Raw genomic sequence first — 20285 nt, forward strand, 5'->3', positions numbered from 1 at the left:
GTATAATTATTAAGATATGCAACCCTAATTGTATTAACAATTAGATTTTTAAAGTGGCACTTACTGGTCATCATACTATCCAAGGTTCATAATAGGTAATACATATTAAACGTAGGACAAACAACATAAAGCAAACTATTAAAAAAAAATGTCCGTCGTATAAGGGGAGACATCGATCAGTAAAATCACTGTCTCGAAGGGTCCCATTAGCCGTACTGGTCATATACTCAAGTCCTGGGTAGCTCGTCTATAACTAGTCTGTTGGCAGGTCGTATATTACATGGTCAAGCTGGCAATAGAGTCGATGATTGACTCTATTGCCAGCTTGACCACATAATATATTACCTTATATGTCCCTGTGGCTTAATGTACATGGGGAAGACTATAAGGACATTGAGAGACCATATAAACCAGCATAGGTCGTCAATTCGACTGGCATATTCAACTGGTGATACGCATAAACCAGTAGCAGATCATTTTGTCAAAGAGGGACACCAGCTAGCTACACTGCGCTACATGGCAATTGATTAGATCCCATCTCCCCCTAGAGGTGGTGATAGGGGGCTGATGCTCCTCAAAAGAGAAGCTTTGTGGATCCGCCGACTGGATACTGTGTGCCCAAGAGGCTTAAATGAAAAAACCCATATGAATATTTTCTTATGATCTAGTATAAACGAGTTGACTAACTTTGTGACCCGCTAACAGACTAGTTCTAGACGAGCTACCCAGGACTTGAGTATATGACCAGTTCGGCTAATGGGGTCCTTCGAGAAAGTGATTTTACTGATCGATGTCTCCCCTTATACCGACGGTCAATTTTTTTAATAGTGTGCTTTATGTTGTTTGTCTATGTTTAATATGTATTACCTATTGTGAAACTTGGATAGTATGATGACCAGTAAGTGCCACTTTAAAAATCTGACATGTCCACTGCAATTCTATTAATAGAATTGTGGTTGCATATCTTAATAATTATACTTTTCCCCATAAATGACGTAGGAATATTGATTGAGGAATAATTTTGAGTGTGATGAAATATCACTATTTGTAGGTGGTGTATAAATATGAATGCCCCATATAGCCATGCATTATATGTATATACTTAGAGTGGTGCATTCCACAGAGCAGTAGTGGAAAGCATACAGCCGGCTTTAGTTGATGGGGATGCGTTCCAATAGGCATTAATGGAACGCATGTAGCCTTGATAACTTGTCTTCCAGGTCACATGTTCCGGTTAACCAACCAGGCGCTATGAGCGCATGCACTACTGAGGTCTGTTTCCGGAAACGCGATTGCAGACTTCCGGTGCTGCGTTCCAACAGGGTGGAACACACGCTGATGTGAACTGACTTTGTTATACCAGGGGAGTAGTGATGGTGCTAAAAATGTGGGTATGCTTCAAATGCCATCCTTACCAACTGGGGTGATATGTAATGTATAAAATTATTTGATAGAAAACATGTTTTATGTACATTTCTGGTATTAACTGGTTATTTGGAGGCACTTCCTGGCACCATGGTATTTAAGGTGTACAGCTGATTACTGTGATAGATCATCTGATGGTGTGAATCATCTATGTTTTGGTCTTGACAAAGGGCCCGGTGTGGCTCGAAACGTCGACTCTGTACTATAAACAAGTGGTGATGTATTAAACTTTTTACTGCATAAACTTTTGGAAATCTGGTGAGTGCTCTTGCTTGGACAGTTGCTATTTTTGGCTGTACCCCTGGGACTATAGCCTAAGAAATGCACCCCAGTGGATGGATTTGAGGATTGTGTGTGCCATATATTTGGGGTTGTGCGGGTAGCACTCTCGGACTTAATGCGGCGTAGGCTTTGATAAACTGAGCCAACTGCCAGACGGTGATACAACGTTTCGATTTTAATATCGTCTTCAGGTAAATTCGAAACGTTGTATCACCATCTGGCAGTTGGCTCAGTTTATCAAAGCCTACGCCGCATTAAGTCCAAGAGTGTCATCCGCACAACCCCAAATATCCTTACCAAACCAGGGGAAGGCACCCGGCTATATACTAGAATTACACCTCAGTACTTGGAGTGCCGAGTTCCCGCAAAATATATATATATATATAAATTGACAGAGTCCGCACTCAATTGTTCATGCTTTCAAAGTGGGGTGCTCCAACAGATGAATGAACATCAAAGGGTACAATTGTAGATGAAATGGGCACTCACCAAGGTCTTATTCAACAGCAAAATTTATTGTCGATACAAGGGTATATCCGACGTGACGTAACGTTTCGATCTAGATCGAAACGTTACGTCACGTCGGATGTACCCTTGTATCGACAATAAATTTTGCTGTTGAATAAGACCTTGGTGAGTGCCCATTTCATCTACAATTTTATATATATATATATATATATATATATATATATATATATATATATATATATATATATATATATATATATATATATATAGCAAATGTTGGTATCCGGCACTCCAAACAGCAAACAACAGTTGCCCCCGGTGCCTTCCAAAGCAGGGTATATAGGGTTGATCACGGCTGCTGGCGGCACTCCGATGAGGGACTTGGTAACATGCAGAAATGAAAACTGGAGCCGTGTACAGTTAGGTCTAACCGTTTCGGAAGATTTATTTCCTTCGTCAGAGAACAATTAAGTGAATGAAAAGCACTTACCTAAATAAGCTCCCACCACACACCCCGTGCTGCAAGCTCCGGCGGCCCGGCTCTGGTGACAGAGGCAGACGTCATCGTGGCTGCGCCCTGCATCAGCCAGAGCGGGTTGCCATGGAGACCTGCGTAAACAATAAAGTGAAAAGAAAAACGGGTAAATAGAGGAATACACATGAGGAAACAACAAGTTACTATATAGCAGTAAATGGTAACTGGACATGATAAGAGATCATGAAAAGGCAAAACTGTGCCGGTTCAAGGTAACCAAAATCAATAACTAAGCTAAACGAGGGGACATGAGCAAATGAGTAAAGAGGAGAGAGATAAGCGGGGAGAGATAAATGCAAAAACATGATTTTACAAAAAGCAATTCAGTGATAGGTATTCATTAAGTCCCATTGGCGATAGAGTGTTCAATTTGTAAATCCACGCTGATTCTCTTTGAAGCAACTGTTTATTGCGGTCACCTCCTCTTCTAAGCGGAGGAACTTGTTCAAGCATCCAGTATTTTAGTGACGGTAATGTGTGCCGATGTTCCTTGAAATGGCGTGCGACTGGTTGATCAGAAACAGCACCTTCAAGGGCCAGTTTGATGGACGAGCGGTGGGCGGCCATCCGCTCTTTAAATGTACGGGTGGTCTTTCCCACGTACAATAAGCCACAAGGGCACTGGATGGCATACACAACGAACCTACTGCTACAGAAATAGGTCTGTCTGAGCATGATGGTAGCTCCTGTAGTCGGATGTTTGAATGCGTTCCCAGTGGTTAAGAAACGGCATGTAGTGCAGCTGGCACATCTGTAGTTGCCCGTTTTTTTTGTAAGAAAGTGTGCGCTGGGTTTGCGCATCCCAGTAACATCACTTTTGACAAGATAGTCCCGTAGGTTACGACCTCTTTTGTAGCAGGGAAGCAGTCTGGAAGACCGGAGTTGGGGAAGATCAGGATCCTGTGACACCAGGGGCCAGAAGGTTTTGGCTGTGTTGACAATCTCTGAACTGTAAGTCGTGAAGGTATTAATGAAGGGAATGTGTCCCTCAGGGATAGTTTTCTTGGCTCTAGGGAGCAATGTCTCGTTCCTATAAGTGTTCAGTGCCCGCTCTTTAGCCAAACGTAGCTGTGCAAGGTCATATCCCCTGAGTATGAATTTTTTCATCATAGTTTCCATTTTGGCAGCCGCATCTGTGTCCGAGCTGCAAATGCGTCTGACGCGCAAGAATTGGGAGAAAGGAAGCCCTCTCTTGAGGGATGGAGGGTGATGACTCGATGCCTGGAGGAGATTGTTGCGGTCAGTGGGTTTCTGATACAGAGAGGTGGTAATCCCAGTGGGGGAAATGTTAATGCAAACGTCCAGATAGTGCACAGACGTAGTGCTGCATTCAGTAGTAAATTTGATGTTATTATCAAGGTTATTGAGCTCAGTCAGGGTACTGGTAAGAAGTTCAGGGGGTCCTGTCCATACGAGTAGGACATCATCAATGTACCTTAGGTACAACGCTATATGTTCAGCAATTAATGGTTGGGACAGGATGAGGTCCCTCTCCACCTCGAACATGAATGCGTTGGCATAAGTAGGGGCCACACAACTGCCCATCGCGCAGCCCTTCAGCTGCAGGTAGAATGCCCCGTTAAAGATAAAATAATTGCGGGTCAGCGTGAGTTCTAGTAGTTCAAGGTAGAATTGGATGTCCGGTCCCTTGTATTTGCTGCTTCCAGTGATTAGTCGTCGGGTGGCCTGTATACCTCTATGATTGGGGATGTTGGTATACAAGCTCACCACATCCATTGTGCAGAGAGTGCTCTGCGGTGGTAAAGTCGGTAATGCTTGTAATTTTAAGATCAGGTTGGTGGTATCTTTAAGGTATGCTGTCTGCTCCTGGACCACTGGTTGGAGGAAGGCGTCCAAGTACTGGGAGATCGAATAATACATAGAGCCACGGGCGGATATGATCGGACGCCCGGGGGGATGAGTAGGGTTTTTATGAAGTTTGGGAATGGTGTACAACAAAGGAATGGTGGGGTTGGCAACACTGAGGGCCTCTTTGCAGTATTTGGAAATGATGTTGTTTTCAACGGCCGAGGTGAGTATACCATCAAGCTCTTTTTTGAAGTCTGTAGTCGGGTCTTTTTCAAGTCTGCGGTACACTGTGTCATCTGCCAGCTGTTTATATATGTCATCGACATAGAAGTCCAGGTCCATGACCACTACTGCTCCCCCCTTATCAGCAGGTCTGATAATGATATCATCATATTTGCTGAGGCTGTTAAGGGCTTTAAGTTCAACGTTTGTCATGTTTTTCTGTGCAATGGTGCTGTCAGTAACCTTAGAGCAAGCCTTTTTGTCCAGGATTTTGTTATTGCTTTTCAAAGAAGCGCTGGTAGATGGGGGGTCAAAGGCAGATCCTTTGTTGTACACCATTCCCAAACTTCATAAAAACCCTACTCATCCCCCGGGCGTCCGATCATATCCGCCCGTGGCTCTATGTATTATTCGATCTCCCAGTACTTGGACGCCTTCCTCCAACCAGTGGTCCAGGAGCAGACAGCATACCTTAAAGATACCACCAACCTGATCTTAAAATTACAAGCATTACCGACTTTACCACCGCAGAGCACTCTCTGCACAATGGATGTGGTGAGCTTGTATACCAACATCCCCCATCATAGAGGTATACAGGCCACCCGACGACTAATCACTGGAAGCAGCAAATACAAGGGACCGGACATCCAATTCTACCTTGAACTACTAGAAACCACGCTGACCCGCAATTATTTTATCTTTAACGGGGCATTCTACCTGCAGCTGAAGGGCTGCGCGATGGGCAGTTGTGTGGCCCCTACTTATGCCAACGCATTCATGTTCGAGGTGGAGAGGGACCTCATCCTGTCCCAACCATTGATTGCTGAACATATAGCGTTGTACCTAAGGTACATTGATGATGTCCTACTCGTATGGACAGGACCCCCTGAACTTCTTACCAGTACCCTGACTGAGCTCAATAACCTTGATAATAACATCAAATTTACTACTGAATGCAGCACTACTTCTGTGCACTATCTGGACGTTTGCATTAACATTTCCCCCACTGGGATTACCACCTCTCTGTATCAGAAACCCACTGACCGCAACAATCTCCTCCAGGCATCGAGTCATCACCCTCCATCCCTCAAGAGAGGGCTTCCTTTCTCCCAATTCTTGCGCGTCAGACGCATTTGCAGCTCGGACACAGATGCGGCTGCCAAAATGGAAACTATGATGAAAAAATTCATACTCAGGGGATATGACCTTGCACAGCTACGTTTGGCTAAAGAGCGGGCACTGAACACTTCTAGGAACGAGACATTGCTCCCTAGAGCCAAGAAAACTATCCCTGAGGGACGCATTCCCTTCATTAATACCTTCACGACTTACAGTTCAGAGATTGTCAACACAGCCAAAACCTTCTGGCCCCTGGTGTCACAGGATCCTGATCTTCCCCAACTCCGGTCTTCCAGACTGCTTCCCTGCTACAAAAGAGGTCGTAACCTACGGGACTATCTTGTCAAAAGTGATGTTACTGGGATGCGCAAACCCAGCGCACACTTTCTTACAAAAAAAACGGGCAACTACAGATGTGCCAGCTGCACTACATGCCGTTTCTTAACCACTGGGAACGCATTCAAACATCCGACTACAGGAGCTACCATCATGCTCAGACAGACCTTCTCCTGTAGCAGTAGGTTCGTTGTGTATGCCATCCAGTGCCCTTGTGGCTTATTGTACGTGGGAAAGACCACCCGTACATTTAAAGAGCGGATGGCCGCCCACCGCTCGTCCATCAAACTGGCCCTTGAAGGTGCTGTTTCTGATCAACCAGTCGCACGCCATTTCAAGGAACATCGGCACACATTACCGTCACTAAAATACTGGATGCTTGAACAAGTTCCTCCGCTTAGAAGAGGAGGTGACCGCAATAAACTGTTGCTTCAAAGAGAATCAGCGTGGATTTACAAATTGAACACTCTATCGCCAATGGGACTTAATGAATACCTATCACTGAATTGCTTTTTGTAAAATCATGTTTTTGCATTTATCTCTCCCCGCTTATCTCTCTCCTCTTTACTCATTTGCTCATGTCCCCTCGTTTAGCTTAGTTATTGATTTTGGTTGCCTTGAACCGGCACAGTTTTGCCTTTTCATGATCTCTTATCATGTCCAGTTACCATTTACTGCTATATAGTAACTTGTTGTTTCCTCATGTGTATTCCTCTATTTACCCGTTTTTCTTTTCACTTTATTGTTTACGCAGGTCTCCATGGCAACCCGCTCTGGCTGATGCAGGGCGCAGCCACGATGACGTCTGCCTCTGTCACCGGAGCCGGGCCGCCGGAGCTTGCAGCACGGGGTGTGTGGTGGGAGCTTATTTAGGTAAGTGCTTTTCATTCACTTAATTGTTCTCTGACGAAGGAAATAAATCTTCCGAAACTGTTAGACCTAACTGTACACGGCTCCAGTTTTCATTTCTGCATGTTGCCAAGTCCCTCATCGGAGTGCCGCCAGCAGCCGTGATCAACCATATATATATATATATATATATATATATATATATATATATATATATATATATATATATATATATATATATATATATATATATATATATATATATATATATATATATATATATATATATATATATATATTATAAGGGAAACAGTGTAAATCCCGGCGGTCGGGATCCCGGCGTTCAGAATCCCGACGCTGGAATCCCGATCGCCGAAATCCCGACACTTTCTTCCTCCGGGGGTGTCCACGACACCCCCGGAGGGAGAATAAATTAGGCACCGGGCCCGCTGCGTGGCGAGCGCAGCGAGCCCGCAAGGGGGGGCGATCCACGTCCCCCCCTTGTTGGGATTTTGGCAATCGGGATTCCAGCGTCGGGATTCTGAACGCCGGGATCCTGACCGCCGGGATTTAATACTGAATCCATATGTATATATATATATATATGGTACTTGTTTCCTAGAACGGCCACAATCGTGAGTGATCGTGGCTCTTAATTAAGGGACACGATCCTCACGATGTGGCCGATTTTTTACAATTTTTTCACTTTGATTGACAGAAATCGGGTCAATCGGTCGGTCGCGACCAATTAAAATCGGCCGCGATGCGACCGACCGATTGACCCGATTTTTCCATAGACTTCAATGTTAAAAAAACTTTTAACATTGAAATCGGGAGGATCGCGTCGGTCTTGTGCCATTATAATGGCACAAGATGAGATGGACTTGATTAAGTCCATCTCACATAGGGTAAAATGATAAAAAAGGTGAAATGGCCCAATATGACCCATTTCACATTTTTTATGTGCCCGCCATGACCCCACGATAGACGTCAACCCGAAGCGTGGCGAGCGCAGCGAGGCCGCGAGGGGCGGCGGTGCGCGTCCTCCGACCTTTTCATTCCCCTACTATCCACTAGGGCGTGGAGTGAGAATAGAATAGTGTGGCGAGCGCAGCGAGCCACCGAGCCCGAAGCGTGGCGAGCGCAGCGAGCCCCGCGAGGGGACGCGTATACCTGTGAAGTTAGACGCGTCCCCTCGCGGGGCTCGCTGCGCTCGCCACGCTTCGGGCTCGGTGGCTCGCTGCGCTCGCCACACTATTCTATTCTCACTCCACGCCCTAGTGGATAGTAGGGGAATGAAAAGGTCGGAGGACGTGCACCGCCGCCCCTCGCGGGCTCGCTGCGCTCGCCACGCTTCGGGTTGACGTCTATCGTGGGGTCTAGCCCACTTAGTAACATTTGGGGGGGCAATTGAAACAAATCTGGTGAAAAAAAAAAAAAAATCGGGTGAAAAATCGGTCGGTCGGATCGGTCGCATCGTATGCGACCAAATCGCATGCGATGCGATCGATCCGATTTTTTATCTTACGACCACAACGATCTAAATCGTTGTGGCCGTGCTAGGAAACAAGTACCATATATATATATATATATATATATATATTTTTTTTTTTTTTTTCATTAAGACAATGATACTGTACCGGTGTTTGTAGCATCAATCTGCACAGTGATGGGAGGTGTGTCCAGCAAATTTTTCAATTCTTGGTCATCTAGTTTAATAAAGGAGCTGAGATCTTGGGCCAGAGACAGCATGAAAGCCTTCGTGGAGCCTTTTTTCACTTTAAAACCTTGGCTAACATCAGGTAGTTTTTTGCCAAGCACTAGGCGGACCAGCTCCTGCTGCAGCAATGAGGTTAGAGGGCTTTCTGGCAGCTTCATAAAACTTGAGGTATCCCGTGTGAGCTGTGACATCCAACAATCCAGAGGAGGCTTCTGCTCTGCTCCACACTGTAGGTCACACAAAAACTGGCTGATTGCTCTGGGGAAGTGATACGTGGTAGCAGTTTGCTGAGGATCCAAAGGATGATATACTGCAGATCTAACTGTCTTCTCCAGAATGGTAAATCCAAACTTATTAAGGATTTTGTTTCCTGGGTATTCAGAACACACATTTGGATTAGAATAGGACCAGTACCAGGAATGGCCAGCAATGAACAGGCCTCCTCCTTCTGCCACAAACTGATGGATTTGGCTTGCATCTTTATCGCTGTAAGACGTACAGCAGTATACACTGTGCATTTCAGGAATCAGTTTTGATAGTTCACAAGTAAAGCCACCATTCTGTAATATAGGAAGAAGACCTCTATAACTTGAGCTAACACCAACTCTTCCCTTTCCTCCCTTTAACAGCCATTTCATGGAGTTTAGAACGATGGTCCTGAGCTGTGAACTTAGAATATTACCTTCATGTGTTCCCACAAAAATTCGGCCTTTGCCATAGTATCCAGCACCAAAAATACATTGATTATCATTGGTCAGACCTACTGGGAATGTTAGAGGTCCATGAAGCAGAAGTTCAGAGGAAAGACCACTCCCACTGATATCCACATTATTAACACCTTCCATAAGTTGCTTTAAATCTGCTGAAAAGTTCAACCTGTGTAAAACACAATGAAATACACATGCAGCCATCAGCAGTGTAACATACAGTATGTCAGATACAGAAATAGTGACCTTTCAATCAGGACAGGAGCATTACATCATAACATGAAGCAACATTAAAAGAGGACAGATATGCCAAATAAACCTGAGTGAGCATTGATCCAATTTAAGGAAATGACTATTCTCAAGCAAAAACCAACATAACAAGCACGAGTTAAAAATATAATAAGATGGCATGATAGTTATAATAATTAATGAAGTATGTTGTACTTTATCTTAATGATATTTTTTTCATGTACTAATAGAAAACATCAAGGGTGAGATTTAATAGGATGAGATATTCAGAAAGTGAGAGATTTGGGAAGAAATCTCCAGTTTTTTTAAAGCGGCAATCATTTACACTGCAAGACCAGTTTGATTTTGCAGTGTAAATGATTGCCGCTTTAAAAAAACTGGAGATTTCTTCCCAAATCTCTCACTTTCTGAATCTCTCATCCTATTAAATCTCACCCATAATGTGTTTAAAATCGACTCATTCTCGCTTACACAGCTCCGGAACGGCAGTGAGGCTTCCAAAAATCATGTTCAACTCTGGACCTTATTCCAGTTAATTCGATGCGCAATCGCACAGGGGACCAATGTTTTACTACAGCGCATGCACATTTATGGTGAGAGCGGACACAATAAACTGCTAGTTCGCTGCCCTGTTCACACCTTCCAGTCCAGGCGGTGGTCGGGTAGGGAATTGTGACAGGCTGCGCCTGTGGGAACTCCCAGCGTTCCATGGGTGTTCACATAAAATCTCTGGGCGTCCCCAGGAATTCGGCTGTCAGTTGCCTGCCCTCTTCCTGTACTGGGAGCACGCTCCTTCCAAATCATTTGGTGGTCGGTGACCATCGAATGATTTGTCCCCGCAACCAAGGCTGCAAATTATGCAAAACATCCATTCTAGTGGGGAGGGGGAGCAGATGTGCGAGCGGCATTAAATCTACACGCAACGCTGCAAAATTTGCAGCACTGCGTGTGGACTAGAATAAGATCCTCTGTCCGCCTGGTAAAGGAGACTTTCCTACTAGTGCCAGCTGATTACTGACACAACCGTCCAGCCGCCTAAGTTTTGCACTTAACTTTATCATCTAAGCCATGCCCCTGTTTCATAATGACATTACTCTGAGCATAATACAGTATAGCGGGGGATATGACCACGATGACACAATATCATTCACCAATTTATTGGGCAAAAGATGAGAAAAGATTGTAAAACGTTCAAAGGAAAGTTTACTTGTTTAGTTATTGCAGTGTATTGTATTTTAACCTATTTAATCTTATACTTGTACAGTAGTATTTGTATGATGGTCAGTATATGCATATAATTATATAACTGTGTATGAGTATGAGGGGACTAATAAGATAAAATTACGGTTCCCTGAATATGATGTATGATGAGCTAGATATGACGTATGACAAGCTGGATATGATGTATAAAGAGCTAGATATGAGGTTTGGTGAGCTGGATATGACAGCTGGCAAGAGAGATATAACATATGACGAGCTGGATATAATGTACGAGTTTGATATAACGTATGATGAGCTGGATATGATGTATTGTATGATGAGCTGGATATGACGTATGAAGAGCTGGTTATGAATATCTTAGATTTTTATGACTATAACATATACTGAAAAGCACATGACTGTATTATCCAATCACAGCTCTCCTATTTATCTGTGCTCCTGAGAAGGAGGAGGAGTTTATCATAAGCCATATTCAGCTCATCGTAAGTCATATCCATCTTGTCATACATCATATCCAGCTCGTCATACATCGTATTCAGGGAGCCGTAATTTTGACTTGAACGTCCCCTCATATATAAGAATATCTTGTGGCATAGGAACAGAATGCCAGGAGTGGAATGTAGGTCTTATACAAAAACTCTCCTAGAAATGGAATTTCACATCCATCGGGCTTAGTAAAAATGTAATTCTATCTTTGGATAATATTGGTGATTTTCAAAGGGGGTGCAGGTTTATGGTAAAAAGTAAAGGAAAATATTAGTTGTTCTGCAGCCAAACTAGAGCAATATGCTGAATCCTCTATATAGCCAGCACTAAACCCAAAGGACATCGGCGCAAAACATACTGGTTCATGTTTTGTTCAGCACCCCTTCTCTTATTACCATTTTAGTATGAGTTTGAGAGAAATCTATAAAAGAACTTTGTACTATTACAACATTCATGGGGAGATGTAATAAGAGAGACAAAATACCAGCCAATCAACATCTAGCTGCCATTTTACAGGCTGTGTTTGAAAAATAGAAGAACCGGATTGATTGGTTCTTTATGTCTGTCCACTTTATCTCTCTCCAAGCTTTTATAAATCTCCCTCATAGAGTCTAGATCAACGGTTCTCAAACTGTGGGTCCTGACCCCAAAGTGGGTCCCGACCTTCTCAGTATAGGGTCGCAACTCCATGTTGCTGACCATCAGGCTGATGACTTTTTTTAATCTCAGTCAGTGATTCAAGGAGTCTGAAAAATCTGTTGAAGTATCTGTTACTTCAGACTCCTCCCATCATATTGTGCCTCCACAATGCTGCCATGTATGTGCTGTCTGCTGCCTACACATGTGATGTAATGCCCGGTACACACCAGGATGGTGGTGCTCTTGAGTGGGTCATCAGAGGAACGTACGACCTGCTCATGAGCTGACGGCGCTGCTAATCCGCCGCGAAAATGCCCCTAATGTGATCACGATCCGATCGTGACCCCCACCCACTACAATGGGCATTTCTGAGATGCTACCTGCAGCAGGTAGGATCTCAGAAAAGACCGACCGACCCGCAGGGCAGCGCATTGGATCGGGATTGCATCAAAAGGGCAGTGAAATGGCTCAAAACACTGCCGATTTACATACAATCGGTTGAGATTGTATCTAAATTGGCTCGTTTTGGGCCATATAGTCCTCGTGTGTACCCCACATAACTTGCTGGGGTCCCTTAATTATTTTAATTGTCTGATGGGGTCCCAGAGCAAAATAGTTGGTACTTGTGTATTATCTGGATGCCCGATATTTTCATCGTAGGGCATTGTACAACCAAAAATCGGTTGCATCGCATGCAACTGCTGCTGGCCAGGTAGTGGTAGACCGACCTTTTCATACCCCCACTATCCACATTGGCGTGGAGTTGATTTTAGATAGTGTGGCGAGCGCAGCAAGCCACCGAGCCCGAAGTGTGGCGAGGGGACGTGGATTACTTCTATTCCGCGTCCCCTCGCTCGACTCGCTGCACTCGCCACGCATCAGGATCGGTGGCTCGCTGTGTTCGCCACACTAACTAAGATCAACTCCACGCCGACGTGGATAGTGGGTGTATGAAAAGGTCGGAGGACGCGTACTGCCGCCCCTCGCGGGCTCGCTGCGCTCGCCACGCTTCGGGTTGGCGTTGATACTGGGGTGGCGTTAAAAATGGGGGGGTGGGGGCATTTCACATAGTAATCACCCATCAGGGTGCATGTACAATTAAAAATGGGGTCTGGGGGGGCATTTAACATAGGAATCAGGCATCAGGGTGCCTGTACAATGTGAAATTGCGTCGCATCGCATGCCATTATAATGGCATGCGATGCGACGCAATATTAAAATTGCATACTCTGCTCGGGAAAGGCTGAAATCGGGTCCCATCGCATGCCATCGCATACCTTAATTAGTGGTATGCGATGCGATGCATCGGGCGCCCAGATAATACACAAGTACCAAATAGTTTGAGGACCCCTGATCTAGCTGATAGGCAGTAATGCCTATATATTATTATGATAACGGAATAATGCAGCCATAAGTATCTATATCAGCTTACTTACTCTTTGTAAAATGGGCACCATTGCATCTTTTGGCTCACGCTGACATTTCCTTTCTCTCCACACATGTCTGTGAAATAGATCCCAGCTACAGATGTAATTTTGTTTCCAGGAAAATTGCACCAAATGTTGTCTTCTTTGTGGTCAACAGCCCAATGGTAAGCTTGTGCTCCAATAAGCAACCCCCCACCACTTTTCACAAATGAAACAATCTTTCTTGCTTCACTGTCATCATATCCTGATGTGCAGAACACTGCCAGATCTTCTTTAGGGCCAGCATCCTTCTGAACCTGGTATCCAAAGGAAGAGATAGTCTCTTCCAGGGAACTGACACTGCTATTGACACCAATGACAGTTCTTGAGGATGGTTTTAGCCAGGATATTGCATTTTTCAGGAAATCCTTGAATTGTGGGTTTTTGAAATATGAATCATGGCCCAGCGCAACAATCCTTCCCGTGCCATAGTAACCAGCACCAATAAGGACCTCTTTTGACGAACCCACAAGCACTGGGAATGCAGTGTCACCGCACAGGAGAAGTTTGCAGGGTGCATCATCCCCAGAGAAATCCAGACTAGAGAGACCCTGGACCAGGGAGTTGAAGTCATCACTTGTTGTCATACTTTTTGTGAACTGTAAAACAAAATAAAATGGGCGGTGAACAGAAGAAATACATTTGTCAAAATATATTTTGGAGCCAGATACATTTAATATACTGTAATATTAAAAGTTATACAGGGGTAGAGGCCCACAGCTAGGGTTGCCACCTCTCCTGGATTTCTGGGATTCTCCTGGTTTTGGTGGCACTGGCAACCCTCCAGGAGGCTTTTCCAGTCTCCCGGGATTCTCCCAGAATCCAGGTGTCTAAAAAAGCCTCCAGCCCTCCACATAGCCTCTCCCAGTGCTGTGCGACAGTACGCCGCCGCTGCAGAGCTGCCTTGTAGGACAAATGCGCTTGCGAGATGATGATGTCATCATCTTGGAGTCTCTGTCTGCAGGCCTGCCGCCTGCCCACCGTTGCTGTGGTCGCGGCCTGCGGTCTTGTAGGCTTCCGGTGCCGGCCCACATGACTGTCCCTGAGTATATGGCGGTTCCGCAGCCTCCTCCTGTCCTGTGTTGCTCCCGGCGGCTCGATCTGACACTCTCTGGTCCTCATGCACCTGCCCTGCCCAGCCACTCAGCCAGCCATTAGGTAAAACAACTTAAACAGCCAGCCCATATATATGTATATATGTATTTATTTATATATATATACTGTGTGGGATCTTGACAAAGTTTTATTAAAACCGAAACGATCCTTCATATTTTCCTGCCATTGGTGTTTTTTTCTGTTACTGTTTGAAGACCTACGAGTGCCGCTCACCCCACCCCGCTTGCCGGCCAGGACATATATATATATATATATATATATATACACACACATACTGTATATGTAATGGAAAAAAAGTTTATTTTAAATGTTTTAAAAAAAATGTATTGTGATTCACTTTCCGGTACTTGTTTCCTAGCACAGCGCCCATCGCATACCATGCCATAAGGTATGCGAAGGTATGGGATGCAATATTTGGGAAAATGACCCTGATTGTACAGTTAAATATCGCATAGCATCGCATGCCAGCAAATGGCATGCGATGCGATTTTTAATTGTACAACCCTGATGGGTGTTTACAATGGTAAATGTACCCCCCATTGTCCACGCCACCCCCACTATCAACGTCAACCCGAAGTGTGGCGAGCTGCGGCGGTATGCGTCCTCCGACCTTTTCATACCCCCACTATCCACGTTGGCATGGAGTTGATTTTAGATAGTGTGGCGAGCGCAGCGAGGTGGAATACATGTTAAGAATGGAATACATGTTAAGAAATTTGCGCCACGCTTCGGGCTCGGCTATCTAAAATCAACTCCACGCCGACGTGGATAGTGGGGGTATGAAAAGGTCAGAGGACACGTGCCGCCGCCCCTCGCAGGCTCGCTGCGCTCGCCATGCTTCGGGTTGCGATTCATAGTGGGGGTGGCGTTGAGAATGGGGGTGCATTTCACATTGTAAGCACCCATCAGGGTACTTGTACAATTAAAAATCGGGTCGCATTACATCGCATGCCGCTATATTGCATGCGATGCGATGGTATAGGATGGAAATCGTGGGAGCCGTGCTAGGAAACAAGTATCCACTTTTCTCTCACACAAATAAGTTATGGTATGCACCATTTATCAGCTGTATTGTTGACTGTCTTCAGGTGAAATGTTAGGTCTTTGAAATAAAAATTCTCCCTTTTAAAGAAACCGCTATATGTGTAAAGCGATATCCTTCCATTGTGAGTTGGGTACACAATTTAAGTCACTTTGCACCCCCTTGTTCCCACACATGTGAGCTTATACGGAAGGCTAAAGATACCATTATAAGCGGCCATAACAACATTTCACTGTATTAATTTGTGCACTGTACACTGTTATTTCATTTTGCGCCACTTGATCACGTCAATTCCTATTTTTTGGCAATATTATGTAAATGTTAAAAATTAGACTATGTATTTTCAGAAATATCCGATTGTACAACACTTTACAGAAGGGGTAGCCAACTCAAGGCAACTCCAGTCCTTGAGAGCTACCAAAAGTTCATGTTTTCCAGCTCACCTCACATGTACGCAGGTGAACTCATTGCTGACTAACACATTTTAAAAGATCCACAGGTGGAGCTAAATACTTCACTTGTGATTCTGTGAGGAGACCTGGAAAACGTTAACTGTTGGTAGCTCTTGAGGACTGGAGTTGGCTACCCCAGCTTTACAGTATATCTTTGGATATATATGGATTTGTGATCACTTAGCCTTGTCTGTATAACAGGGGCCATGCCCACTTTTCTGAATAGGACACATCCATATTACAAGGCCACGCCCTTTGGCGCGTGCATTATCTCCAGGAGTCAATGATGAGTGAGGTGGCAACCCTACCCACAGGGTATTGACTCGTATACAAATTATGCCAATGTCAAACTATCCTTTACTTCTCTGGATTATACTACCAGAATTTATGCTTGGAGCTCGGAACAGAGAACAACATTTTCCACAATAAAATTATACTAAGAATGAGACAAACGAGGAAGTATTATTTCTAGGGAATGTAGAACCACTTTCCATAGTTGTAGACCGTGAAAGTGGTTCACTCAGCATGACGGATGGCGGTGGCCTTCTATAATGCAGGAGCATGCACCAGTGATCACCGCTCATCGCCTGGCCATATACTGTACACTAGCAGATTTTGAGGTGAAAGTAGCTCAAAACACCAAATGTGAGCTACTGTCAGATCAAAACTGCATAGTGTGTATGGGCCTTAAGAAAGTATTTTACCCTGGCTGTCATAAATAAAGGAGTATGTAACCATAAGGACAAGGTTGCCTACTTTTAAAGTCTCCTCTCCAGGAGAAGCTAGGAGAGGAGACTGTCAGCAGCACTTCGAGGGGCAGGGCTTGATGTAGACATCATCAAGCCTCACACCCCAGTACAGCACTTCCTGGATCTTATATGAGGGGGTGTGGCTAAATAAAGCACTTTGCATCTTTAGCCCCATCCCCTCCCCAGAAAAGCCTCAAATAGCAGGAAATTAACACTGCCGCGGGGGAGATGCGCGCGGGGGGTGGCTTGGCACCGGTATCCGGGATTGTTGCCCACCTTTTTGGGAGGGACTTTTCGCAAGACTCCCAGCCATTCTGGGAGGGTAGGCAACCCTGCCTAAGGAGTTCAGGAATGAGAGGGGGAGATGAGGCTGCCAGGTGATGCCAGTGATAAAAGAGGAGAAAGTTGCAAGTAAGATTGATTGAAATAGAAAATTTGCAGGTGCTGCTGAACAGTGTCCCTACCTTTTGGGGCCCTGAGCAGTGGTACAGTCCGCACCACCCTAGTGACGGCTCTTGCAAAAATGACATAATGTAAATGTTTTTTTTATTTTACTGTGTAAAGCAAGACAATGAATAACAATTCAGAATTCAATGTACAAGAAAAGAAAAAAAGAAAGGTATTACATACTGTACAGTATGTATGATTGTAAACAAGAAGAGAAAAGAAACTCGGGTGGGGTGCACTCTTAATCCCCAATCTAAGTGGCTAAGCTGCTCGAAAAAAGTTTTACATGTTTTTTATATTTTTTAATGCCAAGTGAAAAAAATGAATAAAAAAATAGGTTTTTTTAGAAAAAGTTTTTTTCAAAAATGTATTTACGTTTTAATGTTCTTAAATTGTATTAATAAAATCTAATGCTGCACAAGAATTTTGTATCCGAGTGGTTATTTAGTAAATATTTTTTAAACTATTTTCCTGTAAATAATTTATATGTATACAGAATATATGCCTTTATTTGCGAACAATTTTTTAGACAATAATAATGGGGCTGGTATCAAAAATTGGTGCAATGAATTCTCATATGTGTATCACTACATGTGATTCACATCAGCACCAACACTATGATAATAATGTGACTGGTATCAGGAAATTGGTGCAATAATCCTCACATGTGTACCACTATATGTGATCCACATAAGCACCAATACTGTATAAGGCTGACCTTCATAAACCCTTAATGCCTATATCATTTGGCATTATATTTTTGTTCTCAATTGGAATGAGACAAGGATTATAATCATAAGTCAGCAAAATAAAAAATAATTCAAATGAAGTATATACACATTATTTACATTTATGCATTAATTCCCTTCATAATTGACTGATTACTGTGAATAGGTTAATCAAATAGCCTGATGGTATTCACATATAGATTTAGCCAATTAGCCTGATAGTATTCACAGACACAGTTGTAGCAAAAAATAGGACTCCAATGTCACAGTTTTGCAGCAAAAAACCTCACTCAGAGATAAATAGACCAATTAGTATATCTCAAATGTTGTTGCTTATATGTTCATGCGCATCCACACACATAACAATCATTGCTGGACCAGAATCATAGCCACAAAAGCAAATTGCCCTAGGAAAGCTGTGAGTTTATTATGCCTCCCTGATTTTTGCTAAGGCACCATACCAGGCACTCTGTTGTAATGAACGGGTGTAATTAATTGATTTTATATATACACAAATGCCGGCTGTGTCTGCCTCTCAGTGGAGCAGCCAGACCCTGTAAATATCCACACAGGTTTACACTATTATGAATGTGAAACAACTCTCTGTACCAGATTGTAACCAGGACCAATCTGAGTGCGGCTGATTGGGCAAGTAAATATTACAGCACGAACATGCTACAAATTGGATACAATTGTGTCGTGAAACGACCAAGAACTCTATCACAGTATAAAAGCAGTCAATTACCCAATTTACAATTTTAAATAAGTGAAGGGAAAAAGAAGTAAGAAGGGGGGGAGACCAGAGTCCCGTAGCTGAGGCTATGCCGGCACAGACAGCGCATGGCTGCCTTGCAGGGAGAGGTCTCTATTACCAGCCCTGGATCTCTACGATGCAGGGACGCCAGGAGCGCTTGTCTAGTCTTGAAGCTCCCGCCTGGAAGCCGCTCCTGCGGTCACGTGTGCACACGTGATCGCGTCTCTGTCAGTCTGGGGGACGTACGTTTCGCAAGTGCTTGTTCACCCGGCAGCGTACCTAGGCTGTCTGGCTGTGACTATTTGTGCTAGCGTCCAGCCAATGGAAACTATTTGTGACTAATTACTACCACTCCAGCAGCATTGTGCATCAAGTTTGTTTATCACATTATAGTGCACTTCTTTTACCTCTTAAAGGTGTATCACCACTTAAGTACTCATAAAACAATGAGTATAAGTAGAATAATAATGCAAAACAACCTATAAAGTAAAAGGGAATTATTAATTCTTTTATGGTCCTAGAATTGGAATACAGAAATAAAACCCTATTTAGCTCTCTTGCTGAATGTAACTCCAGCGTGACTATTCGTTACGCTGTATGTTATTGCCCTGTTTATATCAAATTTAGGTGTTAAATTTATATGCATAATCTTACCCTTTTTAGATATTTACATATATTTTATATTATGTTTAAGTACCTATAGTACATGATTTGATCCTGGAATGTCCGGTTTTCCCATTATGCTATTTTACCAAAAAAAAAAATTTCTATATTTATATACTCATATTTTTAATAAAAAAGAGAAAGAAGAATTTTTAATATATTTTTTATTATTATATGAATTTTTTAAATTTTTTAATTATGTATTAAGGATATACACAAATACAGTTTTTATTATTTTTAAAGATTTTTTTAATTTTTCTTGAAAAATATCAGCGCACAGTGGCCACAGGACACCCACAAAATCACAGTGTGTGTAAAAAAAAAATTAAAAAAAGACCCCACAGCACCCACAAAAAAAAAAAAGGTGATCAGTGATGCGACACTGATTACCAGTGAGGGGCAGCAGGTGCACAACCTTTGGTGCAACTGACAGTGCAACTGGCAGCAACTGACAGGTATATATAAAAAAAAAAACCTCTGCACCCCCAAAAAGTTGCTGATCACCTCAGATATAGTGATCAGCACAAAAGGCGGGGGCAGCAGACACAAAATTTAGCACTCTCTATCACTCTCTGTCACTATCTCTCTCTATCTCTCTATCTCTCACTATCTATCACTCTATGACACTGCAGCAGCAGCACTGACAGTTATATATATGAAAAATAACCCCTGCACCCCCAAAAAGTTGCTGGGGGTGCACAAAAGGGGGGCAGCAGACACAAAATATAGCAGTCTCTATCACTCTCTGTCACTATCTCTCTCTATCTCTCTATCTCTCTATCTCTCACTATCTATCACTCT

The 20285-nt window shown here is 43.5% G+C and overlaps 1 protein-coding gene across 1 annotated transcript in view; it reads right to left on the reverse strand.

Annotated features, from left to right (window-relative positions):
• Positions 1–14120, reverse strand: part of LOC146072474 (TRPM8 channel-associated factor homolog) — a 31466-nt gene extending 17346 nt beyond the window's left edge. Inside the window, exons 1-2 of the mRNA XM_083179701.1 lie at positions 13504–14120; positions 8686–9641 (exon numbers count right to left, since the gene is read on the reverse strand). Coding sequence (XP_083035827.1) covers positions 8686–9641; positions 13504–14120 — 1573 coding nt within the window. The remainder of the gene's footprint in view (positions 1–8685; positions 9642–13503) is intronic.
• Positions 14121–20285: the final 6165 nt, after the last annotated feature.

Source organism: Crinia signifera, chromosome 4 (genome assembly GCF_055691185.1).
Source record: "Crinia signifera chromosome 4, ASM5569118v1, whole genome shotgun sequence".
NCBI lineage: Eukaryota > Metazoa > Chordata > Amphibia > Anura > Myobatrachidae > Crinia > Crinia signifera.